The following is a 27,392-nucleotide window of genomic DNA, read 5'->3' as shown; positions in this document are numbered from 1 at the left end:
AAGTTCTATAGATTATTGTCAAATGATAAAAATCCCTTATGATTTGTAACCATGTCATATAGTATATCAAGTATATTATAACTTTTACCCTGAATTGTAATTTGTTTCCCTTTACTATCAGCTTAAATGTTTTCACTTTCCATGAGATATGTCAAGACTCTTTTACTTTGTTCAAAATACGAGTGTGGCATTAGGTCTCCAACACTAGACAAAAACTGGACAATATTCAATCCTCCTCATTTGGTTGTGTTGTTTTTTCAGAATTTTGAGCAGACATTTGCTTTTGATCAATGACACCTATATTGACTGGTCTCACGTGGTAGTGTTTATTCCTTTCCACTCGTCGAAGTGCATCTTGAAGCAAGGTTAGTTTTTTATCATTGGCAATATTATCATCATTAATGAAAATACTGAGATTGTCCTCAAAGTGTTCCATTGGTTAAAGGTCGAGTTCTATTTTTGTCAATTTGCAGAGTTTAGTATTTTTCTAGATTAAGCTGTTTACAAGTCCTACAATTATTGGCAGTAAAAGTGTAAAAAAGCTATTACCCGCTTGGAGAAGAAGCTGTCTTTTAAATTTTAGATCTTGTCATTTGTTAATGCTTTTTGCTAGGGCACGTACAATGGAACGATGTTGCTATGTCTGCTGCTTAACTACTTTTCACAATTGAACATTGCCCTCGGTTAAATGGATGTTAGTTGTTCACTGGAAGAAATAAGGTAATTTCATTATCAAAAATATCCTTGACTACACGCCAATCCTAGGGTTTATTCTGATTGAGATCCCACAGAATGTAACCATAGGGCTTATTTGTTTCCTGATTGAACGTTGAAAGTAAAAATTTTGGAGCACCGGGATATATTCGTTTATGAGAGTTATTAGAGAACTTGAATCACGAACAACCATGTAGACGATATAGTAGCTACAATACAAAGCAAGTGTTTTCATACACTTGCTCTGATGAAAGACATTCTGTAGAACTAGGGTTACGGATTTTTTTTTTATGATTCAAGCGGACAGTAAATTCTAACGTTTTACTGAGACCACTGTTCAATGGATTCAGCTTAATCATCAATAATCAACCAAGAGTTTGGTTCAGTAATGGTGAACACGTCTAGTTCCAGCATGAATTTCGGCCCAAAACCATTTAATCGCGACTTTTAATTATTTTTGTTAAAAGCCCGACACTGATGGACACAATGGAACGATATGGAATGTTTTGTTTTTTTTTATTTGATAAATATTGTTCTCGTCTCCAACAGCTGGTATACAACTAGCTATAAGCTCAAGTTGTCTAAAGAATAAGCAATAATAATTTCCCTATCATTTCTCTCTCTAAGGTGTCCAAGAACAACATTAAACATTTAGAATATTAATCGTTTTTATTTTTTTTTACAACAATTAAGCAACATTTTAATTGAGGCAAAAAATATCATAGTTTAAAAAACACCTTTTTTTGCAATAGATGTACAACATTTTAATCAATGCAAAAATATAAAAGTTTAAGAAACACTTAGAAAAAGCCCACCAAGCCCCTGGAAGGGCGCAAAAGACGCTGACAGTGACGGGCTAAAGGCAAAAACCACTTGCCCCTCCCGGACTGGCCGTGGGTGCGATGGCAAAAATAATTTTGAAAATACATTAAAAATAAATTGAAATGATAACAATACCAATTCTGCATTGGGTACACACAGAAAATAATGCTAAGAAAATCTCTTCCCTCCTCCCGCCTACTACTATTAAGTTTAAAGGAGTATTTTTCAGACCGAGATGTTGTCTATACTGTACAAATACATCTAGATCTGAAATGTGATAGTGCCCATGGGGTAGTATCCTCACACCACCCTCACGTACATAAGCTTTGTCTGATATGGCTGACAAGGCGTTTTTCTACTCTAACTGTGCAGTTTTTGAATTTTGAAGAACTTTTGCTCTTGAAATTAAACTAATTTCCACAGAGTTTCTATAAACACCCTAATCAAAACTATATATAACAGAGTATGGAGTCATCCCCTTGCTGATTTGTTTGATATCCTCAGTTCGAGTTTGTGCACAGTACACCTTCAGATCTGCAAGTCCCGATTGGCATATCAAGTTGCTCCCGTCTCAGATATTAGAAGTAACAGTTGATTGGAGGCTTGGTGCTTCACTAGTTCAGAATAATTGGACTCATCCCAGCTGGTAAAGTCAATTTGAGAGCTAAAATGTTCACCACTTCCCAAAATATTTGATAAATTTTTAATATTAACAGGAGTGAATCAGTGTCTCCATAATACACTTGCACTTCCCCATCCCTCGGTCATTAGAGATTACAGACATTGTAAAAGAGTGACAACAAGCGCTTCTTGAGTTTTGCTCCCTAACACAACTTATCCTCCAATTAAATGAAAAAAAAATAGTCTTATTAACTTTAAGTAAGGAGCGACATTAAAACTTAAAACGAACAGAAATTACTCCGTATATGAAATGGGTTGTCCCCTCTTCAACGTCTCGCTCTTTACGCTAAAGTTTGACTCTTTGCCACAATTCTACTTTTTAAAACAATTAAAAGCTTTAGCGTAAAGAGCGAGGCGTTGAAGAGGGGACGACCCATTTCATATAACGAGTCATTTCTGTTCGTTTTAAGTTTTAATGTCGCTCTTTACTTACAGTTAAAAAAACTAGTTTTTTTCATTTAATTTCTGAACTTTTTGAATTAATGCATGTTTGATTTTGGCTCTCCACCATAGGACTTGTCCAATCTTATTGAATTTTTTGTATTGAATCAGATTAAAGGATTATTAAAATGAAATTTGCATATTAATTCCTTCTTTGGCTAAATGGCTTTCTCTTAGTTTTGATCAGACGATTTTGAGAAATAAGGGGTGGGGAAGGAGGCCTAGTTGCACTCCAATTTATCGGTTACATGAAAAGGCAACTATAACTTTTAATTTTTAACTAAAGTTTCTATTAGTAAAAAATATACGTAACTTAAGAATTAACTTACGTAACAAACTTATATATTCTTATATTTTTCATTATGTATATAAGGGGGTTTGTACCCTCGTTAATGCCTCGCTCTTTACACTAAATCGTAAGTTTTGTCTCAATTCTTTAAGAATTAAATAAAAAAAACAAGTTTTTTTAACTGAAAGTAAGGAGCGACATTAAAACTTAAAACGCACAGAAATTACTTCGTATATGAAAGAGGCTGCTTCCTCATCAACGCCCCGCTCTTTACGCTAAAGTTTGACTCTTTCTCTCAATTCTTCTTTTTAAAACAGTAAAAAACTTTAGCGTAAAGAGCGGGGCGTTGATGAGGAAGCAGCCTCTTTCATATACGAAGTAATTTCTGTGCGTTTTAAGTTTTAATGTCGCTCCTTACTTTCAGTTAAAAAAACTTGTTTTTTTTATTTAATTTCTGAACGTTTTTGAATCAATGCATGTTTTGATTTTGGCTCTCCGCAGAGGAATAATCAAAACGAAATTTGCATATTTTTTTTTTTTTTTGGCTCAATGGCTTTCTCATAATTTTGATCGAATGATTTTGAGAAAAAAAGAGCGAGGGACGAAGCCTAGTTGCCCCCCGATTTTTTGGTTAATTAAAAAGGCAACTAGAACTTTAAATTTTTTACGAATCTTTTTATTGGTAAAAGATTTACGTAATTTATAAATTAGCTTACGTAAAGAACTTTTGTATTCTCATGTTTTTATTACATATATGAGGGGATTCGCCCCATCGTCAGTACCTCGCTCTTTACACTAAAGCTTTAATTTTATCCCGATTCATTAAGAATGACCCCCTGAATCACAAAAGCCGTAGAATAAGTAGTTGAAATTACTGAAAATACTTTAGCGTAAAGAGCGAGGTATTAGGAGGAGGTGAGCCCCTCATATGGGTAATAATTTCTGTTCGTTTTAAGTTTTAATGCTTTTCCTTACTTTCAGCTGAAAAAGCTTTTTCACTTTTATTTTTTTATTGTTTTTTTTTAAATAATGCTAGTAAATCCTGCTCTCCCTTCATGGAAATTTTCTTCTCCCATTACAAATTCTCGAAGGAAAGTTCCCCCAGCATATCCCCCTCTTCTCAACCCCTCCCCCAAACCAAAAAAATCCTCCTGAAAACGCCTGTATACTTCCCAATAACCATTACTATATGTAAGCACAGGTCAAAGTTTGTAACTTGTTGCCCCTCCCACGGGGACTGTGGGGGAGTAAGTCGTCCCCAAAGACATAGTTATAAGGTTTTTCGACTACGTTGAATAAAATGGCTATCTCAGAATTTTGATCCGTTGACTTTGGGAAAATAATTAGCGTGGGAGGGGGCCTAGGTGCCCTCCAATGTTTTTGGTCACTTAAAAAGGGCACTAGAACTTTTCATTTCCGTTAGAATGAGCCCTCTTGCAACATTCTAGGACAACTGGGTCGATACGATCACCCTTGGGAAATAAAAAAAAAAAAAAAAACAAAAAAACAAAAAAACAAATAAACACACATCCGTGATCTGCCTTCTGGCAAAAAATGCAAAATTCCACATTTTTGTAGATAGGAGCTCGAAACTTCTACAGTAGGGTTCTCTGATACGGTGAATCTGATGGTGTGATTTTCGTTAAGATTCTATGACTTTTAGGGGGCGTTTCCCCCTATTTTCTAAAATAACGCAAATTTTCTCAGGCTCGTAACTTTTGATGGGTAAGACTAAACTTGATGAAACTTATATATTTAAAACCAGCATTAAAATGCGTTTCTTTTGATGTAGCTATTGGTATCAAAATTCCATTTTTTAGAGTTTTGGTTACTATTGAGCCGGGTCGCTCCTTACTACAGTTCGTTACCACGAACTGTTTGATGACCCCTGAATCGAAAGGCCGTAGAGGTAATACTTGAAATTACCAAAAATACTTTAGCATAAAAAGCGAGGTATTTATCTCCTCCTAAATACCTCGCTATTTATGCTAGAGTATATTTAGAGCCCCTCATATGCGTAATAATCTCTGTTCGTTTTAAGCTTCAATGCTACTCCTTACTTTCTCCTTAATTGAAAAAACTTTTTCAGGTTTATTTTTTCATTGTTTTTTTTTTATAGTAGTTTTAGAAAATCCTGCGCCCTTTTCATTGAATTTCTCTTTCCCCATAACATATTTCTCCAAGGAAAGATTTACCCACATAGCCTCCTCCCATCAGCCCCACCCCCAAAACCAAAAAAATCCCCCTGAAAACATCTCTACACTTCCCAATAACGATTATTATATGTAAACACTGGTCAAAGTTTGTAACTTGCAGCCACTCCCCCAGGGACTGTGGGGGAGTAAGTCATTCCCAAAGACATAGTTATTATGGTTTTCGACTACGTGGAACAAAATGGCTATCTCAAAATTTTGATCCGTTGACTTTGGAGAAAATATGAGCAAGGGAGGGGGCCTAAGTGCCATCCAATTTTTTTGGTCACTTAAAAAGGGCACTAGAACTTTTTATTTCCGTTAGAATGAGCCCTCTTGCGACATTCTAGGATCAATTGGTCGATACAATGACCCATTGGGAAAAAAACAAACAAACAAATAAACAAGCACCCGTGATTTGTCTTCTGGCAAAAAATGCGAAATTCCACATTATTGTAGATAGGAGCTTGAAATTTTTGCTATAGGGTTCTCTGATACGCCGAATGCCATGGCTTGATTTTCGTTAAAATTATATGACTTTTACGGGGTGTTTCCCCCTATTTTCCAAAACAAAGCAAATTTTCTCAGGCTCGTAACTTTTGATGATAAAGACTAAAATTGATGAAACTTATATATTTAAAATCAGCATAAAAATCCGATTCTTTTGATGTATATTTTTTGATGTTTTTTAGAGTTTCGTTTACTATTGAGCCGGGTCGCTCCTTACTACAGTTCGTTACCACGAACTGTTTGATTTAAAAATTTTTAATGACATTACATATCTTGCATACAGCTTATCCCATTAAAGGGTTAATCGAAATCCTCTTGTAATTTCTACTGCTATGTTTGGTACTCTTGCCTTTGTATCTTTGCAGCTGGTGCCAGCTCCACTATCAACTTCTAAAAGTGTAAACAAACCACTCATTTTTGCTAATAAGTAAAAAAACTTTCAAATAAAAACGTGATGATAAAGAGTATATTCAAACTTTTCTCTCTTTGAATTCTACTTTCATACTAATATGAAATATATTAAAAATCCAGCCTTATATTAGATCTGGGTGCTTAGGTTGGTCACAAGGTCTCAAGGTTATATGCAACTGAAATTCTCATGGAAGAATACAAAAGAAATGTGCCTTCTATAGTATAGTCATTCTGGTTGCTAGAGAAGGTCCAATGACCAGATGTGGTTGCTGGGAAAACAGGTTATGCATACTCTGAGCTAATTTGGTTATGCTAATGAGGCTTGTCTGGGAGTATTTTCCATATGTTTGGAGCCTCGGAGTCTTACCTCAGGATGTATTATCCCGCCACTACTCCCATTGTTTATATATAGTATTGATTATTAGGAGGTATGAAGAAGTTTTCATGGGCGATTTTTCTCGTGGAGATCGCGGGGAGAAGGTTACTTGGGATGATCTTTCCATGGAAGAATTTTTCATGGCAGAGGAAAATCTTCCATGAGGGGGTTATCGGATTTCAAAGCATTATTTTAGAAACAATCAGAAATAAAATTTAAAAAACAAGTTTTTTTAACTGAAAATTAAGGGAACATTGTAGTTGTTGTAATCTGTAGTCCATAATTGATATTGTTGCAATTACAATGTTGTAGTTGTAATTGTAATCTGTAATTGAGCCACCAGCAGCAACGTTTTTATTTAAAATGACATTCCTGTTTTTCCCTATGTAATAGAACCACATTGGAGTCTATCATAGTGAATGATAGTAAGTTCGAATCTTTTATGATTCGAGCAAATTCTTTTGGGCTGGTTACTACATCATATCGAATCCTATTGCAGACACTCTCGCAAACTTTACCGAAGGCTGAATTTAAAATAAGCATATAGATTATTTTTTAAACCTTCGTTTTTGCCTCTTAACTTTACTGACGACAGGGTCAATAAACGTTTTCATGTATGACGCTGGATCAAATTGGAGGGTTCTATGTATTTTTATGAACCTGAAACTGTTGGCTACCAAATATCGAAAAAGAGGATCGTGAAAAACAAAATTCTGTTTCGGATCAAGGTTGAAAATAAGTTTTCGATTTGAAGCTGTCCAGTGCTTAACCCCATCCTCTACCAAAGACAAATTATATGGACTCAAAGAGTCTTTAGTCAATGGTCTGTTAATGCATGAAAATCAAAATCCATTTCCAGGTCATGAAATTCCAACGGTATTTCACTATCAATTTAAAAAAAAAACATCCTTTTGGTCTATTGTCTTCAACAGTGACAATGTTGGGGAAATTTGGAGCAAAAGCATTGTCAAACCATTTGTAGCTATCACACGGTAATACATTGCTAATGGATAAAGAGAATTCATGTCCAGAAAAACTGAATCAAACTTTTCACCAGTGTGTTTTTCTGTCGGATCACTAAAAAATTTAGAAAGACATGTGGAAAATAGTAGATTATTCCATCATGAATTTCTCCTCCCTCTGAAACAGGTACACCAATCTTTCAATGTTCATTAGCCCACTCAAAAATATCTATTCCGATAGGTGTTACTGGATATTGAACATTTAAAAAATTGAAATCTACTTTAGGAAACTCCGACCCCTCCCCACACCAATTAGCTCCCAATTTGTCCAAATTTGTCTTACTAGCTTCCCTTCACAGGGGTTTTTTGGCTGCTGAAAGAAATGCATTCTTGAAATACTGAAGCCCTGTACCAAAACAAATTCATTGCACGCCTTTTATTCTCTCAAAATCTAAGTTATACTTTAAAACTATAGCTCTCTCCCCATGCCCACCTCTTAAAATAAAATCATTTTTAAATGTACAAATATTTACATTAAAATTTTCAATAAATAAAACCACTGACCCACTCCCCCTCTCATTATAGCTGTCCAGTTTTGTGACAATACTTTCTACCCACTACATAAATACATCCTCAAAATTTTCCCAAGTTGGGGTGAAGGGTAGGCATTTCAGTTTGCGCATAGTGCAAATATACATGACCCGACTGTTCATTTGAATAAAATACTTTTTGTGCGATGGATGCTTTTATGCTGCCTCTCCCTCCCCATTTCCGAATATGTCATTCAAGAAGGCCCGGAATTTTTCCTACCTAGGAGTATATTATGTCAACTGAATCTGTGATAATATCCCCCGCTATTAGTGTATTAAACGGATCCCAAAATGCGGCCCCATAAACATGGATATTTTGCAATGCAGAGTTTGATAAATAAAATTATGGCAACACAGCGGGCGTTGCAGAACTTACGGGAAAGAGCAGTGAGACATTGCTGCTGGATAAGGAGAATTCATATTCAGAAATACTCCATCCGACTTTTCACCGTAGCGTTGTCAAGTTGGATCAGTTTCCGAGATACAATCCCTATGGAAAACATTTCCCCTTCTCCTTTGATCCCTCTACAAATAGATGCTGATCCACGTCGGTGATCAAACCTATTTTTTTATTGCTGATTTCTGAAACTAACTCTATCACCAAATGAGGAGTTTAAAAATAATAACCAAAATCTAACTCAAATTCCAGATAGAATTTATCCGAGTTTTTAGAGACAATATCCAGTAACGTCAATACATTACTTGCCAAGAACATTTTACAGTAATTCCCCCTCCCTCCCATCCTTACACCCTCGCTTTGCTCAGACTTCTTTTAGAAAACTCATAGTCGGCAGTGGTGCATTGATTATTGTGAAATGAATCATAAAACTCTTCCATGTGGGTCAATTTTCCCTCAAGTAGCTTCGAGTTGGAGTCGTAGTATCCATATGCTTATATGCCCTTACACGTTAACAAAGCATACATTTTGTCATCTGAAATGTGCTGTTTAAGGACGGGAAAACTAATAAAAGTGATACTTTTCTGTACTTTGTTCAATTGACTATGGGATTTGGGAAAAAATCTAAAGGAATCTAAAACAGATTTTATTCAGTTTTCCATCAGTATTCTAAGATTAGTAGCTTCTCAAATGGTTTGGGAATTATATTATAAAGAAAAAACCATCTACCCATGCGTCATCTAAAACTTTTCACCAACTTTTACCAGCGTACCAACGCTGGTAAAATAAGTCTCAAATCATAAATGGAATTGTGCATACAAACAGGTAGAAAACATTGTGGTCTAACGTTTAAATTACATGATTGAAGGGCCACCCTCAGAAGGTTAATCCCTCCCGATGAAGTTAGATTGCTTAAATGGTCAGGACCATGGACGGAAATACCCCCTTTACCCTGAACAAATTTCTTCACATAAATTCAACACAAATCTTTATTTTTAACGACCATGCTGTCCTCTGGTAATAGAATCATTGAATAATTTACGTTGCGCAACTGTGAAATTGCCTTATTTCCTGTTTTATTAAGTGCAGTCATGGTTGCGTATATACAGTCTTACCCACCCAATGTCTCAACTACCTGTACTAATTGCATAGTATTATATGAGTCTCTTTGAGCTTGGCCGTAGGAGATCGCAGTGCCTTCCTGTTATTTGACACGATTTAAATTTAATGCATCATACACATCTTTGACCTTGGCTTTGCAGTCCAAGTTGACCTTGTCACTCTGTTGGAGTGAATTTTGAAAGTTCTTGAAACACAACACTGCTTTGTAACCGCTAAAGTTTCCACAACCGGCTAGTGGAAGCGGTTTGCAATGAGTTGGTACCCGTGATGCTTACAGTTTCTCTTTTGATTCTTTAGCTTTAATTAACCACGAAATCTAGAAAGACACGTTGGACAAAAGTAGCATATTCAAACACGATTTTCTCCTCCCTCAGAACCTGAATATATCTGTAAATGGGTTAGATTTTCCAACTGAATCAGGTTCTGTAGCAGGCGTCCTAAGAAGCCATACCCAGTGTTTCACTCATTGAATGGACGGAGCCCTCACTGGATATATCACCGCCTTTTTATTACAGCACTCACCCTCCTAAAATTAGGCTTCATATTATAAGAAAGTTACAGCAGCAATCCTTAAATGTTCATTAGCCAGTTCAAAAATATCTATCCCCTTAGGTGTTATTGGATATTGACCATTTAAACAATTGAAATCTACTTTAAGATACTCTGACCTCTCGCTATCCCCATTAGCTGGCAATTTTTCCGATTTTGTCTCACTAGCACCCTTTCACAAGGGTTTTTTGGCTGCTATAAAAAAAATTTATTCTTGAAACACTGAAGCCCTGTACCGAAATGAATTCATGTACACCTTTAATTTCCTCTAAATCTGAATTGTGTTTTAAAACAATAGCTCTTTTCCCATTCCTGACTCTTAAAATAAAATATTTTTTAAATTTAGAAATATTTACATTTAAATTTTTAATAAATAAAACCACTGTTCCGATCTCATTTTCATTATAATTATCCAGTTTTGTGACAATACTTTCTACCCACTATATGAATACATCTTCAAAGCTTCCAACTGGGGGTGAAGGGTTAGCGTTTCAGTTTACACATAGTGCAAATATAAATCATCCGACTGTTCATTTAAATAAAACAATTTTTGTCCAATGAGTAGTTTCATGCTGCTTCTCCCTCCTTATTTCTGAATCTGTCGTTCAAAAAGGGCTCAAATCTTGCCTATCTAGGATTGTATTATGTCAATTGAATCTGTGATAGTATCCTCTGCTATCAGTGTATTAAATGGATCCCCAGGTGCGGCCTTAAGAACATATATATTTGACAATTCAGAGTTTGACAAACGAAATTCTGGCAATAGAGTGGGCGTAGCAAAGGTTTCCTCTACCACATCACTACCACTCTGTCCATTATTGATTTGGGGGATTTACAATTACCTCTCCTGAGCAATCCCCTAAATTTACAAGTATTTGGACTAAGCCGGTCAATCCAATCAAAATCATCCTCTGATACACCTGCTACTACTACTACTAGTATTATTTAGCATTCCCTTAAGTGCTACTGGATATCACCTATTTAAACAATTAAAATATGCTTTAGGAAACATTGCCCTATCCCCATTAGCTGCCAATTTGTTCAAATTTGTTTCACTTGCACCATTTGTTTTTTTCATATGAAACGAATTCATTGTACACCGTTACATCATCTAAATCTGAATTATATTTTAAAACTACAGACCACTTCCCGTCCCATCACCTCTTAATTTTTTTTTTTACTTTACATATGTTGAACTCTGAATTTTCAATAAATATAACCACTGCCCAACTTCTCCTCTCATTCTAGTAATCTATTTTTGTCACAATACCGTCTGCCCTGTCCAAAAATACACCCTCAAATCTCTGTAAGTGCATACGAAGTGTTGGCTTTTCAGTTTTCTCATAGTGCGAATACACATCACCCGACTTTTCATTAAAAACAATTTAATGCAATGGATGTTTTTATGCTATCCCTATTACTCCAATCCCGAATCTGTCGTCCAAGAAGGGCTCAAGTGTCTCCTATATAGGACTCTACTATGTCTATTGGATCCATAATAATATCCCCGCTATCAATGTATTAAATGATTCCCCAAATGCGGCAATATAAACATATATTCATCGCAAGGAAGAGTTTGATAAATAAAAGTCTGACAGTGCAGTGGACATTGCAAGGGCTACCAATATCACACAACCACTACTACTCTATCCTAATTCAGAATCAGTATGTATTAGAGGGTTGGAGCGTGGAGTGAAGTCACCGAACTCACTCAGCATACCTTCGAGTGGATTTGAACTCCGGTGGTCAGCCAAAGCACCTGAAAACTGATACACTTTTTGGTTAAAGGCCTTTGGGTGATCTTGGGTAGTGTTCATTGAAATATTTGAGGGGAGTCACTCCCGCCTCTCCAAAGCATTCTTCTAAAAATTTATTATTCTGCTCTGGATCTTCGTTATTACTAGAGGGTAAGTCGATATGAAGATTGCACTTGTTTGCAAAATTGGGGATTGGATTTTCTTGGACTCACTGGCAAAACTGTGACCTAAGCTTAACAGGTGTGGCCGCCTGTAGTCTTATGTGGAATAACGTGTTATAGGATTGACGCATGACCAAGAAGTCCTCTGGACTCACCGGCGAGTGGTGAGACCTATAATTTTAAAATTGCTTGGTTAAATCACACGGGTAAAAACAAGAGTAAGTATGACTCTCTTATTGGACAAATCAAGCAGGTACAAATCAAGCAGGATGGTCCATATTTCGGAATCGACATATGACCATTAAGACGTCTGGAGTGACAAACAAGCAAGTGTCCAAAGCACCCCCCACCCCCCAATCGGGGGGAGGAGCCCCCAACTACCCAGAGTGTCAGGCAAGTGACTCAATTCACCCTCCAAAAACCAAAAGTTAATTAAATGTTGGTTTACCAACAAGTTCCCTGGAGGCAAGGAAAATGAGCGTCACGGCGCACTCATGGGACTGTTGTCATGGGACAGGCCGGGGCGTTTTCAACGACTTAATATCCTCTCTTGAAAAGACTTCCAATCAAGGTTTCTTTTAAAAGTAACTTTAAAATTGTAACTGTAAAATTTTGTCGAAATCACAGTATCTTTTTAGAAAAAACGTCTACCCCCTGTCCAAAATTCGAGATTTTAATCCCACTGAAAGGTTGTTTTAATAATAGATTAAATAAAAAAAACAAGTTTTTTTTTAACTAAAAGTAAGAAGCGACATTAAAACTTAAAACGAAAAGAAATTACTTCGTATATGAAAGGGGCTGGTCCCTCCTGAACGCCCCGCTCTTTACGCTAAAGTTTTTTACTGTTTTAAAAAGTCTAGTTGAGAGAAGGTGTCAAACTTTAGCGTAAAGAGCGGGGTGTTGAGGAAGGACCCTTTCATATACGAAGTGTTTTCTGTTCGTTTTAAGTTTTAATGTCGCTCCTTACTTTCATTTAAAAAAATTGTTTTTCTTAGTTAATTTCTGAACGTTTTTGAATTAATGCATGTTTTGATTTTGCTCTCCGCAGATGAATAGTTAAAACGAAATTAGCATATTTATTTTTTTGGCTAACTGGCTTTCTCATAGTTTTGATCAAATGATTTTGGGAAAAAGGAGCAGTGGAGGAGGCCTAGTCCCCCTCCCCAGTTTTCTGGTTACTTAAAAAGGCAACTAGAACATTTAATTTTTTACAAACGTTTTTATTAGTAAAAGATATACGTAACTTACGAATTAGCTTACGTAACGAACTTTTGTATTCGTATGTTTTTATTACGTATATGAGGGGGTTTACCCCCTCAGCAGTACCTCACTCTTTACAACAAAGCTTAAGTTTTGTCCCAATTCCTTAAGAATGACCCGTGAATCTCAAAGGCCGTAGAATAAATAGTTGAAATTACTAAAAATACTTTAGCGTAAAGAGTGAGGTATTGAGGAGGGGACGAATCCTCTCATATGCGTAGTAATTTTTGTTTGTTTTAATTCTGCTCCTTACTTTCAGATGAAAAAACTTTTTCATATATATTTTTTTTTTTTTTTTTAATAATGCTAGAAAATCCTGCGCTCCCTTCATGGAAATTTTCTTCCCCCATGATAAATTACTCCATGGAAATTTACCCCAACATATCCCCCTCTTCTCAACTGCTCCCTCCCAACCAAAAAATCCCTCTGAAAACGTCTGTACACTTCCCAATAACCATTACTATATGTAAGCACAGGTCAAAGTTTGTAACTTGTAGCCCCTCCCACGGGGACTGTGGGGGAGTAAGTCGTCCTCAAAGACATAGTTATAAGGTTCTTCGACTATGCTGAATAAAAAGGCTTTCTCAGAATTTTGATCCGATGACTTTGGGAAAATTATTAGCGTGGGAGGGGACCTAGGTGCCCTTCAATTTTTTTGGTCACTTGAAAAGGGCACTAGAACTTTTTATTTCCGTTAGAATGAGCCCTCTTGCAACATTTTAGGACCACTGGGTCGATACGATCACCACTGGAAAAAAACAATAAATAAACACGCATCCGTGATCTGCCTGCTGGCAAAAATACAAAATTCAACATTTTTGTAGATAGGAGCTTGAAAATTGTACAGTATGGTTCTCTGATACGCTAAATCTGACTTCTATGACTTTTAGGGGGTGTTTTCCCCTATTTTCTCGAATAAATTAAATTTTCTCAGGCTTGTAACTTTTGATGGGTAAGACTAAACTTGATTAAACTTATATATTTAAAATCAGCATTAAAATGCGATTCTTTTGATGTAGCTATTGCTAACAAAATTCCGTTTTTTAGAGTTTTGGTTACTATTGAGCCGGGTCGCTCCTTACTACAGTTCGTTACCACGAACTGTTTGATAGGTCAGCGTGAACTTCCGTTAGTTCTATTTTGGTCAACCGTCAACTATCAGATTGTTTTTTTTTTTGTAATAAAAAAATTGAATTTCCTTAAAGGATAAATTAAAAGGTAAAGGATTTTAATTCTAATACATTATGAATTCAAAATTACTTACCTGTATAGCCTTAACTTGAGTTCCCTATTCCATTATAATTCAATCGCAGGATGAATTTAAATAATATTCTTTCAGACAGATTGACCTTTATACAAAAAAATCATGTCATTAGAACACGTTTTTCAAGTTCGCTCCATTCGTCTTTAAGTAGCACAAGCAGACTTAATGCTCATTTAAGTATGAAAACTATATAGTCGTAGCGATAAATTAAAGTATATAGTCGTTGTCCCTGTTACAGGGATACTGACCGCTTATGCTAGTGATATTCACCCGGGTTCCAAAGCCTTAACACTACTTATTACTACTACTACAAACACTACTACTACTACTGATACTGCTGCTACGACTACTACTACTACTTCTACTACTATTACTACTCCTTCTACTACTACTACCACTAGTAGTACTACTGTTACTACTACCGCGACTACTACTACTACTCCTACTACTACTGCTGCTACTACTATTACTACTACTACTACGGCTACTACTACTGCTGCTACTACTACTACTACTGCTACTATTACTGATATTGCTACTGCTACTACTACTATTACAACTATTCCTACTGCTGCTACTAATACTACTGCTACTACTAATACAACTACAGTTACTACTGCTATTACTACTACTACTACTTCTACTAATACTACTAGCAGTAGTGCTAAGCGTAGTAGTAGTAGTACTGCGGCTGTGACTACTTACTACTATTGCTCACTATTACTACTACTACTACCACTACTGCTACTGCTACTACTACTACTGCTACTACTAATAGTGCTATTGCTACTAATACTACTACTACTACTACTACTGCTATTACTACTGCTACTACTACTAATCCTATTACTACTACTACTGCTAAAAATACTACTACTGCTACTAATAATATTACTGCTGCTACTGCTACTACTACTACGACTACTACTACAGCTACTACTGCTGCTGCTACTACTACCACTACCGATACTGCTAATAGTAATACTACTACAGCTACTACAATTACTATTACTACTACTATTGATAATACTATTACTACTACTACGACTACTACTATTACTGTCGTCACAGTCAAAAATAGTCCCAGTCGCAGTAGAAAGTAGTCCTAGTCGCAAGTAGTCAGAGTCAAAGACTGAAATTATCATAGCTGCAATCGTTAGTCATGTCAGTCACAATAGTCACATTCACAGGTAGTGTCACTTCTTTGGTGACTGCGTCTACTTGTGACTGCAACTACTACTCTGTTACTATTATTACTGCTATGACTTCTACTGCTACTACTGCCACTAGCACCACCGATACTATTACTACTACTGATACTACTATCAATACTGCTACCATTATGATTACTATGGCTTATACTACTACCACTCTTACTATTACTACTACTACAACTACCACTACTGCTCCAACTACTATCACTACTACTACTACTTATGCTACTACTACTACTACAGTCACAGAAGCATTCGCAATTGGGCACACGTAGTCAAAGCCATAATTGGTTGCAGTTGCAGTCAGAAGTCGAATATAATTTCGAAAATAGTCCAAGTCGAAGTAGCAAGTAGTCTTAGTCTCAAGTAGTCATAGTCACAGATGGAATAATCACAGCCGGAATCGGAAGTCATGTCAGTCTCAAGGAGTTGCAGTCACATGTAGTGTCAGCCGCGATCAAAAACAGCTGCAGTGGTAGTCGCAACTAGTTACGGTCGTGTGTAGTTGCAGTCATAAGTAGTTGCAGTCGCATATGTAAGCTGTCACAGTAGCAGTCCGAAGTAGTCTTAGTTGCTAGTTGCAGCTGTAAGTTGTCACAGTTCCAAGGAATCGCAATCGCCACCAGAAGTTGTCGCAGCTACAGGTATTTGCAGTCACACTCGCAAGTAAGCGTGGACGAAATTAACCATAGTTGCAGTTGAAGGTAGCTGCATTCGGAAGTATTCAAGGTCGCAAATAATGAAATTTGCAGATAGTTACAGTACCAAGCAGTCACAGTCATTGTCGCAATTAGTCCTAGTTGCAATTGCAAGAAGTTCTAATTGAAAGTCATAGCCACTGTCACAAATAGCCGAAGTCCCAAGTATTTGCAGTCGTAGTCGTAGTTGCAGTAGTAGTAGCGGTACTATTAATTGTAGCAGTAGTAGTAACAGTAGCAGCAATAGCAGTAATAGTAGTAGCAGCTTTACAGAAAATTAAAATCTGAAATTAGCATCTGATTAAAAGGTAGCAGACTCAAGGCAAACATTTTTAGTAATAGAAGACAAAACATGATCTTCTAAAGTGTAAGTGGTTAGGGAAGTAGCAAGTCTTGAAAACTTACATCGGTATTAGGAAGAATTAACCTAAACTAGGTTCTTCATCTGTCAAAATCTATAATATTTCTGGAAGGTAGTCATCAAATGTGTTGTAAATTCAGTAAAGTAGAAGTTTATGACCTACATTTGGATTTGTGGCACAAGCAGATGCGATGTGTTGTCGTGTTGCCCACATCTACTCTAGGTTCTTCTACTGTCAAAAGCTATAGTATTTCTGGAAGGTAGTCATCAAATGTGTTGTAAATCCAGTACAATAGAAGTTTATTACCTACCTTCGAATTTGTGGCATAAGCAGCTGCGATGTGTTCCTACATACTTCAACACATTGTCTTCGCACTTTACGAATTTTCTCTCTCATTTCTGGACAATCCCTTGTTTGACCAACATTTAAAAGAAGAAATCGATAAAAGGCCACTTGACTATTCAAATCTATTATCATCTGTAAGAAAAAAAAATGTTTTAGATAGATAGGTGGTATTAGATAGATAGATAATGTCTTGGATGTTGTGGTGGTTTTTTTGAGTTGGAAAAAAGATTCTGCCACAGCAAAGTGGCGTTTTCTGCCATTTTACGGCATGAAACTGCAATTTCGCCCCAAAGAGGTAGGACAAGCTACCAATTGAAATTTCGGATTTATGGCGACCGAGTTTCTATTCGGTTTAAATATATTACCTAAAAATACTGCTCGTTCTGGTTCAGTGGCCTTGTGTTTGAACAGTTATTCTTGAAAAAAATTGGGACAAAAGTAAAATTTATTGTAAAGAAGGGGAGTTCAGAAGGGAGTAGCCCCTCCTCCCATAGGCAGAATAATCTATATTCGTTTTAAGTATTAATGTTGATCTTTTAGTTTCATTTCAATCTCAGGATATTCCTAAGATAAAGTGTAGACTTTTGTTGCCAAAATAATTAAAAAGTTGGCTTTTCTCAACAAAGAAACCCACATAGCCAAAAATTTTTTTTTAGACAATAGTGATGATACTCGATGTTTTCAACATAATAGGTAAAATGCGATGTTATATTTTCTTCCCAGAAAAATAAAGAATGAGTAAGAAAGAGAGAAAAGGAGGACTCGCGAAGCATTGAGAAGGACCATGAGCCTCACCACTGAACCTAAGAAATTTTTGTCCATGAAAGCGTAACAAATTTTTTTTTTAGGATTCTGACTCAAACAACGTGGCACGTGCCAACATTTCCATTAAAGCTAATTGTAAGAGGGACGGGCAGATGTTGCATAGGTCACGAGCTTGTTTTCTTGTCTGATCTACGGACTAAAATATTTATCTTAAAATAATGTGTAACATACCTACTTTTTTGCTAAAATTTTGTCAGCAAGAGGACTAAATACAGCTTCGGGTTGGCTCATTTTTACATTTCTTGTGGAGTCAGGAATGTTCTTAATTACGCACCAAGGGAGAACCTAGCTAATTTTTAAACCAAATCAAGACTTCGATCGCTTTTATAGCAGTGTCTGTGTAAAACAAACTAGCTTTCATACACAGTAATTATTCAATTTCTTTCTTTTTTCAAAATACATCTCTAGAGACTGTTGCAATTAAAAATGGCATTAAAAATGTCATTTTAATGTCTGTCATGTCTGTCATTTTAATGTCTTAATGTCTGTCTGGCTGTCATTAAAAATTATCAAAACAGTTCACCGCAGGAACGAATTTCGTACGAAACAATGACATCAAGGATTACTGATCGGTACAAAAAAAAATCTACCTATCATGGTTCATCACAACTAAGGAAAGAGCACTGGGTAAGTTCTGATTTCTTTAACATTGATAGGACTACTAAATTTTAGGATGCATAAATGGTGCCATTCCTTCACTACAGTCTCATGCTAAAAGCAACCAATCCAACTATGATAGCAGTATCCTCAAGATAATTTCCACAAGTGTCCTATCCCTGAATTCCAAAGTGCCCCATCCCTGGATTCCATTTGAGCCCATATCCCGTCGGTTCATGACAGCCAGCAGGTTCATTTTACGTCATAGGGAATGTTTTTATATGGTTGTCACACATAAAAAACCTATGGGTGTGAGGGTAACCTTCAGTGGAGCCCGCGAAATCAAGATATTTTTGGTTGTTACGTCATAGAGAGTGTCGGAGTCCGTTAGTAAAGCGGGGACTTCCCGGTTGTAAAAAACTGGTCTTGGTCGAATATTTACAGGTGAGGGTGACGCGATCTTGTCTGAATTTGCTTCAGTATCAGTATTTAAAAAGAGTTCAGTGTGTCAGCATAAAGGATACTATTATTTAGTAATGGGTGCTTTTACTCTATTGGATATTGAAGGTGCTAGCTATGGCAAAATGAAACCGAGGGAGCCTAATGCTGCAGTAGAAATTACAAAGAGTTGTCGGCTAACCTTAGAATAGGACGATATGTTTGCGCGATATGTAATAACATTAAGCTAATTCAAGTCGGAAAAACAGTCACACTTTGCAGCAAAAGTGAATACAATGCATATAAAAAGATTACAAAAATTACAAGACCGATTAAATACATTAGCGAAATATATCAAAGACAACGACCTAATAAATCTGTAAAAAATGAATGAGAACTAGTGAGATCTATTCTTAGCCTCTTATAGAATAGAATACGATGAATTGGCTAAAATAGCACACAAGCTAGCATAAACTCATCAGAACAGATTTAATGATACAACAGATGTTAGGGGATAAACATAACTAAAAAGTTAAATCAATTATTAAAAAGCGAAACGAAATAGGGAACAAAAGAGTTTTTGTACCTCATGGTCAACATTTGGGGACCAGGTCAAGTTGAGCATTTGGAGCTCTACGAGCATTAAGTCTTGCATTAGGAAGAATTAGGGGATTTACTTTGAAGGGGGAAGAAGCCGTCGATGAAAGTCACGACCGAAAGTTCATGGTAAGGATGTGGCGTCGTAATTCCAATGTAGTGAGTACAAGTCTAGCCAAACCTTCATCTTATGTAGTATAGGACGTCCCCAGTATAATTTTTATTGCTCTTTTTTAAAATGCTTCCAATTTTGGAACATGGTCTTTGGTCAACGTTGGGTGCCAGACATAGTAAGTATATTCAAGGCAGGGTCTTATATAAGACTAATAAATTATTTTAATAATTTGACATTGCAGCAAAACGGATGGTTTTGCGTCGTTTGTCATATATATTGCGCGAATATTGCGCGAAACTGCAGCAGTTGGAACCAGGAGAACCACTAGTACTATCAAAGCTAAGTCCTTGAAGGAAAAATTTGAGAGAAAATTGATGGCGGAACGGAACTAATAGAAGACATTATGTGCATTTATATTGTCAAAATAGCATATCTCAAGAATTGATTTCTTTATCAAGTTGGAACTCCCGGAGAATCCTTAAAGAGTAAGATAATTTGATCAAAAGGCAATATGTACAAACTGCTACTAATATTACTACCACTGATACAGTTACTAGTTCTACTACTGCTGTAACTATTACTGCAACTACTACTTCTGTTCCAACTACTTCTAAGCCTAAGAGCAATAAGATGAAAATTTCAGGAGGTATGTGAATATGCAGGATATCAAAAAGACATATCGACAATGTCATAACAATGGCTACTTGAGCACTTTTAATTGAGCACTATTAAGTTGAGCACTAATACTACCGCTGTGACAACTATTGCAACCCTACCTATATTTTGACTGCTATTAAAATACATAATTTGCACTTTAATGAAAAAATACCAATGAATGTTCATTGTCAGTTTAACATACATATGCTAATATTTATTTCTTAATATCTTAATTAACATTTGATTCATTAAAGCTATAAAAAGTAAAAAACATCTAGAAAAAATTCAGTATATTGCAAATTGTATTCTGGCTTTTCGAGAAAATAAGGGTTTTTGCCCTATTCATGTTAATTCTGTTTGTTTTCAGTTTGAACGAGTCATTTGTTGCAATTTCTGTTCGTTTTGGGTTTCATTTATTTATTGATGCTGATTTGTAGTAGTTTTATGCTTAGTAGATTATATAATTTTATTTTTGCTCATTTTTGTTTAATGAAGTTCTTTACTTTTTTTTTTGAAGAACCTATTTTTTGGAAAAAAAGTTTTTTAATTAATCTAAAGAGAGACCGAAACCATTTAGTGCCAGCGACAAAGAATGTATAAAGAAATCATTTCAGAATATTGCAACAACTACAAATATAGTGAGCTGGTAATTACAGATGTCTCGTTTACTAATTGCTTTTAAAAACTTTCGAAATGAATAAGCAAATATAGTTGAATGAGCTCTTTCATTTGAAAAATGTTGTTTTAGAAAATAAAAAAAATTCAAAGAGTGGAGTACTAAGGGGGCGGAAGCCCTCTTTATTTATACACAAATTTAGCTTTATTTGTTATATATTATATAATATGTAATATGTAATATAATATATATTATAAAATATAATATATAATGGTATATATTCAATATTTTAATTATTTAATTTATTTTAAACAAAATTTAATTTTTGTCCTTTATAAATTGGTTGTAAGAGTATTTAAATAAACGAGGAAACTGACTCCTTTACTGCTTGCGCTAAAGTTGTGATTTTTATTTCCTCAATATTTCGATACTAAATGAAATTCCATCATGTTTCGTTAGATTTATTTATCGTATCTATTCGGTTGAATTGCTGAATGCTCGGTTGGATTGATTTATTTTTTAAATAAATAAAAAACAAGTTAGTTTTCCATTAAAAGTAAGGAGCAAAATTAAAACTTAAAACAGATAGAAATTATTACTTCATGTTATAGTCATGTTAAATCTGCTCGTTTTCAGTTTGAACGAGTCATTTGTTGCAATTTCTGTTCGTTTTAGGTTTCATTTATTTATTGATGCTGATTTGTGGTAGTTGATGAGGGGAATCACGCTCTCCTCAGTACCTCACTCTTTACGCTAGGGTTTTTTTAGAACTTTAAAAGAGTTTATTATACTTATTAAACGGCCTTTGTGGTTCAAGAATTACTCTTACATAACTGGACAGACACAATCAAACTTTAGTGTAAAGAACGAGATATTTAGAAGAGGATGATAACCCTCATATATACAATAATTTTTGTCTATATTACATTTTAATGCTGCTTCTTATTTTAAGTTGAAAAAAACTTAGTTTTATTTTATTTTATCTGATCGTTCTTTAAATAATGCTGGGATATCCGGCTAAATCTCCATGGAAAATTCCGTTTCCCCATGAAAAACTCATCCATAGAAAGATCTTCCCACGTAGCTCTCCCACCCCTCTACCAGAAAAATTGCCCGTGAAATACGTCCGTATACTTCCCAAGAACCAATACTGCACGCAAACAATAGGCAAAGTTCATAGATTGCAGCCCTTAGATTGTCTGCGTAACTTGTATGACTTACAAAGACTGCACTTATGTTCCGGTTAGTACTCCGCCATATAGCATTATATACTATCTCATCCTAGAAATTGTAATGCATTTCAACTTCATTATAGGTCTCCTGATTTTTGGCAATAGCATTTCGACCCTGTTCAAGTCAAGATTGTTAGGAAAATTATTCAAAATGGCACCCTGTTATGGCGTTGCAAAATCTCTTCGTTTCATAAAAAGGGCACGAGGATTTTAAACTTATGTTCAAATAAACCTTACCCGACGTACTGCAGTTGCTGATTAAGAATCATCATCCCAAGCTACAAGAAAAGTGAAACAAGTTTCAGACATACTAACTTCCGTTAATAGTCTACTCTTTCCAAGAAAAATATTACATTTCGTTGTTTCGTAGATACAGAAGTGAAACCTTCACTTCGAAGCCTTTCATGTCTGTTCCACTTGATGTAATAATTTTCGTCAAGATCACACCCTTTTCAAAGGTTGTTTTCTAATTTTTTCTCTAAATTTTGCAATTGTCTTGTGCTCTTATCATTGTCAGAAAATCTCTATTCAGATGGTTCTGAGACGTGTTGAATTTGATGATGCATTTTAAAACGAGATCAAGCCCTTTTTGGGGGTAGTTTTCCTGCTCCGTGACTTTCATGGAAACTTTCATGCTAGTGTCTTTTCATAAATAAAAAAAATTGATCGGAAACAACAGATCGAGCCAAAATTACAGCATAAAAGAAACTTTGTTTGTGGAAAGCATTGTCTGTCTTGCAGCCATTCAAAAAAAGCACTACAACTTACAGTTTGTATTCATATGAGAGTTCTCTTGATATTCAACGACCAATAGTTTGGTGCGATAATCCATCGTGGAAAAAGGAAGAAAAAGAAAGAAGTAAATTTTTTTGAATTAGTGCTTGAATTTTCGATAAAAGTACGAGACTATATATTTTCTTAGACAAAAATAGGGAAGATAGCATACAGGTTAGATTTTCTGTGCATGGGTTGTTTCCAAACTACTTTCTCCAGAATTTCAGCCAATATTGACAAGGATACTTTTTTTATATATCTTCTGTAACAATTAACAATTTGATGTGTATGACAAACACCAAAACCAAGAGGAACAATAGGGAAAATCTCAAGACAGTGGGAAACAAATTAGAATGAATATTTCGGCCCTATGTCCAAGGGCCATCCTCAGCAATACAAATAAGAAAAAACAACTTATAAGAGGATAAAATCAATAAAACTAAAATGAACAGTTTTTCAAAACAGTCCCAGCATCCTTATCTCAGCGAAGTTCAACCAGGACTGATAAATAAATTGTGATGAAACAAGGAAATTCGTTGAAATGAAAGAAAATGATTTAAAGACACGTTTTTAATGCCACCCTAGCTTTTTTCGCTGCTGATCTCATACGTCTATTTGTGATAGGTTCTGTGTTAATATCAATTGGTTTTTTTATAATATTTCGTAAGGTAAAAAAGTAAAACAGTTCAAAATAGGGATGATACCTTTTTATTGACAGTGAAATATAAAATTTTTTAACTGGATATTTCGAACACATATACAGTGTTCATCATCAGCAGTAAAACTAAAAGACACGAATAAAAATAAACAAAATTTATTCCTAATAAACTAATTACATATAGTTTATTGCTCTTATTTTTTTCAATGCAACAGCCGAGGCAAATCTCCTTGACCTTTTCGGTTCCGGTTCATTAGATTTAACTGACGTATTACGTGGACAGAGGTCATAGCTCTTAGGTGAAGTGATATTTACTTTATTTGACCTCAGTAAATTATCATAAATTGAGTTCAATCCAAATTCACCTGTATTTCTGTTTATGGAATTATTCTTGAATAGAATTTTTTTAATTTCGATTGTTTCCCTGAAAGTTTGCTTTAAACCTTGGTCCCTAGAAATCAAAGAAACATTTTCAAACAAAATAAAATGATTTGGAAAATTAAAGATATGCTCCGAGAGGGCGGACGTGAAATCTTCAGGTTTGGTATTTTGCTTTAAAGACGATGAAATGGAATTATGATGTTGTAGCAATCTCGTTCTTAAATTCTGGTTAGTACGTCCCACATAAGAGCTTCCACAAGTACATGGAATTTTATAAACCCCACTTTGTTGCTCTACGGAAGTCCGATCTTTTCCAGAATTTAAAAAACTAGCCAAAGTATTACTACCTCTTAAAGCTACCTTTAAACCATTATTTTGTAAAATTCTTTTAAGTTTTTCACTCAAACCTGGAACATATGGTAGAGAACAAAAGATATCTTTCTTTTCTGTTGTTTCCAGAATATCGTCAGAACATTCTAGAAATTTTTTCCTTCTTTTCGAAAAAGTCTGGTCAATTAACCGACCCGGATAATGGTTACTTATTAAAATGTCTTTTAGCAATAATAATTCCTCCTCAATGAATTTTGGAGAACAAATTCTAAAAATGCGGTCAGTTAAAGATATGATTAAACCAATTTTTACTTGGCAGGCATGACCGGAGAAAAATGATAAAAATCTGTTATTGTTAGTAGGTTTTCTGTAAATCTTAAAATCCAGACTATTTTCATTTTTTAAAAGAAGGACGTACAGAAAAGGAAGTTTATTATCCTCTTCTAATTCTATTGTGAATTTTAAATCCCCTCCCCAAAAATTAAGATGTTTTAAAAAACTTTTTAATTCCTCCACCCCATAATTCCATACTGAAATTATGTCATCCATATATCTCCCCCAATATTTATGTTTTAAAAAATATGAATCTAACGCTATTGTTTCAATATTTTCTACAAAACAATTTGCTAATAAAGGACTTAAAGGGGCCCCCATAGGTAAACCATTTACTTGTTCGAAAAAACCCCCTCTGAATTGAAAAAAATAAGAGAACATATTGCACAACCTAACTAAACTCATTATTACACCGACCTCCAAAACTGTTTCACCACCAATTAAGTCCAAATTTCTTAGTATCTTTCACTCAAGAAGAAATTCTGCGGCTTTTACATCAATACTCGTATACATTGACACTATGTCGAAACTTGAAATTATAGAATTTGAAGAAATCTCAACTTCTTTTAGTTTTTTTACAAGTTCTGACGAATTCTTAATGTAAGAAATTTGTGTAGACATGAGTGGTTTACACAATGACACTAGCTACTTACTCAGAGCACTTGTTGGTGACTTGTTACTCGCAACAATTGGTCGTAATGGCAGATTTGGCTTATGTATCTTTGGAAGTCCATATAATTTAGGGCACAAAGAACCTCTTGGTAAGAATTTGTAGAAAAGTTGAGGTGTAATCTTCCCTTCTTCAGAATTTCTTCTTGAGAGAAAGATACTAAGAAATTTGGACTTAATTGGTGGTGAAACAGTCTTGGAGGTCGGTGTAATAATGAGTTTAGTTAGGTTGTGCAATATGTTCTCTTATTTTTTTTCAATTCAGAGGGGGTTTTTTCGAACAAGTAAATGGTTTACCTATGGGGGCCCCTTTAAGTCCTTTATTAGCAAATTGTTTTGTAGAAAATATTGAAACAATAGCGTTAGATTCATATTTTTTAAAACATAAATTTTGGGGGAGATATATGGATGACATAATTTCAGTATGGAATTATGGGGTGGAGGAATTAAAAAGTTTTTTAGAACATCTTAATTTTTGGGGAGGGGATTTAAAATTTACAATAGAATTAGAAGAGGATAATAAACTTCCTTTTCTGGACGTCCTTCTTTTAAAAAATGAAAATAGTCTGGATTTTAAGATTTACAGAAAACCTACTAACAATAACAGATTTTTATCATTTTTCTCCGGTCATGCCCGCCAAGTAAAAATTGGTTTAATCATATCTTTAACTGACCGCATTTTTAGAATTTGTTCTCCAAAATTCATTGAGGAGGAATTATTATTGCTAAAAGACATTTTAATAAGTAACCATTATCCGGGTTGGTTAATTGACCAGACTTTTTCGAAAAGAAGGAAAAAATTTCTAGAATGTTCTGACGATATTCTGGAAACAACAGAAAAGAAAGATATCTTTTGTTCTCTACCATATGTTCCAGGTTTGAGTGAAAAACTTAAAAGAATTTTACAAAATAATGGTTTAAAGGTAGCTTTAAGAGGTAGTAATACTTTGGCTAGTTTTTTAAATTCTGGAAAAGATCGGACTTCCGTAGAGCAACAAAGTGGGGTTTATAAAATTCCATGTACTTGTGGAAGCTCTTATGTGGGACGTACTAACCAGAATTTAAGAACGAGATTGCTACAACATCATAATTCCATTTCATCGTCTTTAAAGCAAAATACCAAACCTGAAGATTTCACGTCGGCCCTCTCGGAGCATATCTTTAATTTTCCAAATCATTTTATTTTGTTTGAAAATGTTTCTTTGATTTCTAGGGACCAAGGTTTAAAGCAAACTTTCAGGGAAACAATCGAAATTTAAAAAATTCTATTCAAGAATAATTCCATAAACAGAGATACAGGTGAATTTGGATTGAACTCAATTTATGATAATTTACTGAGGTCAAATAAAGTAAATATCACTTCACCTAAGAACTATGACCTCTTTCCACGTAATACGTCAGTTAAATCTAATGAACCGGAACCGAAAAGGTCAAGGAGATTTGCCTCGGCTGTTGCATTGAAAAAAATAAGAGCAATAAACTATATGTAATTAGTTTATTAGGTATAAATTTTGTTTATTTTTATTCGTGTCTTTTAGTTTTACTGCTGATGATGAACACTGTATACATGTTCGAAATATACAGTTAAAAAATTTTATATTTCACTGTCAATAAAAAGGTATCATTCCTATTTTGAACTGTTTTACTTTCGTCATGGAAAGGCAGTGTGGTCTTCGAAGTTATCTATTTCGTAAGGTCATGTTTAATGAAATTTGTGTATAGAGCATTCAGTGGATATTCTCCTAAATCCTCATTTAAGGAAATATTATTATTAATCTTAAGTCTGATTTTAATTCCTTCTCGAACTACTTGCTTTATGCCTAGATCATTGCTAATAATGGCGGATTCTTCAAAAAGTATTTTGTGGCTAGGATTTTCGAAAATATGGCTGCTTAAAACAGAATCAATAGAAACAGAAGTAATATTAGAATTCAAAGCTTTGGTGATATCATATTTATGTTGTTGTAGGCGTTTCTCGAAATTCTGGACGGTTCTCCCTATATAGAATTTGCCACAGTCGCATGGTATTTGATAGACACCTCTTTGGCGAGTA

At 35.0% G+C, this 27,392-nt stretch overlaps 1 protein-coding gene across 3 annotated transcripts in view; it reads right to left on the bottom strand.

Moving 5' to 3' along the window:
* LOC136028859 (uncharacterized) overlaps window positions 1-27,392 on the bottom strand; it is a 113,447-nt gene that overhangs the window by 40,772 nt on the left and 45,283 nt on the right. For all 3 annotated transcript variants that reach the window (XM_065706797.1, XM_065706798.1, XM_065706796.1), the window contains exon 2: window positions 17,083-17,249. In XM_065706797.1, the coding sequence (XP_065562869.1) occupies window positions 17,083-17,249 (167 nt within the window). The remainder of the gene's footprint in view (window positions 1-17,082; window positions 17,250-27,392) is intronic.

This window comes from Artemia franciscana, chromosome 7 (genome assembly GCF_032884065.1).
Source record: "Artemia franciscana chromosome 7, ASM3288406v1, whole genome shotgun sequence".
Taxonomy (NCBI): domain Eukaryota; kingdom Metazoa; phylum Arthropoda; class Branchiopoda; order Anostraca; family Artemiidae; genus Artemia; species Artemia franciscana.
Note: the sequence above shows the minus strand (reverse complement) of the source record. Positions and strands in the feature narration are given on the sequence as shown.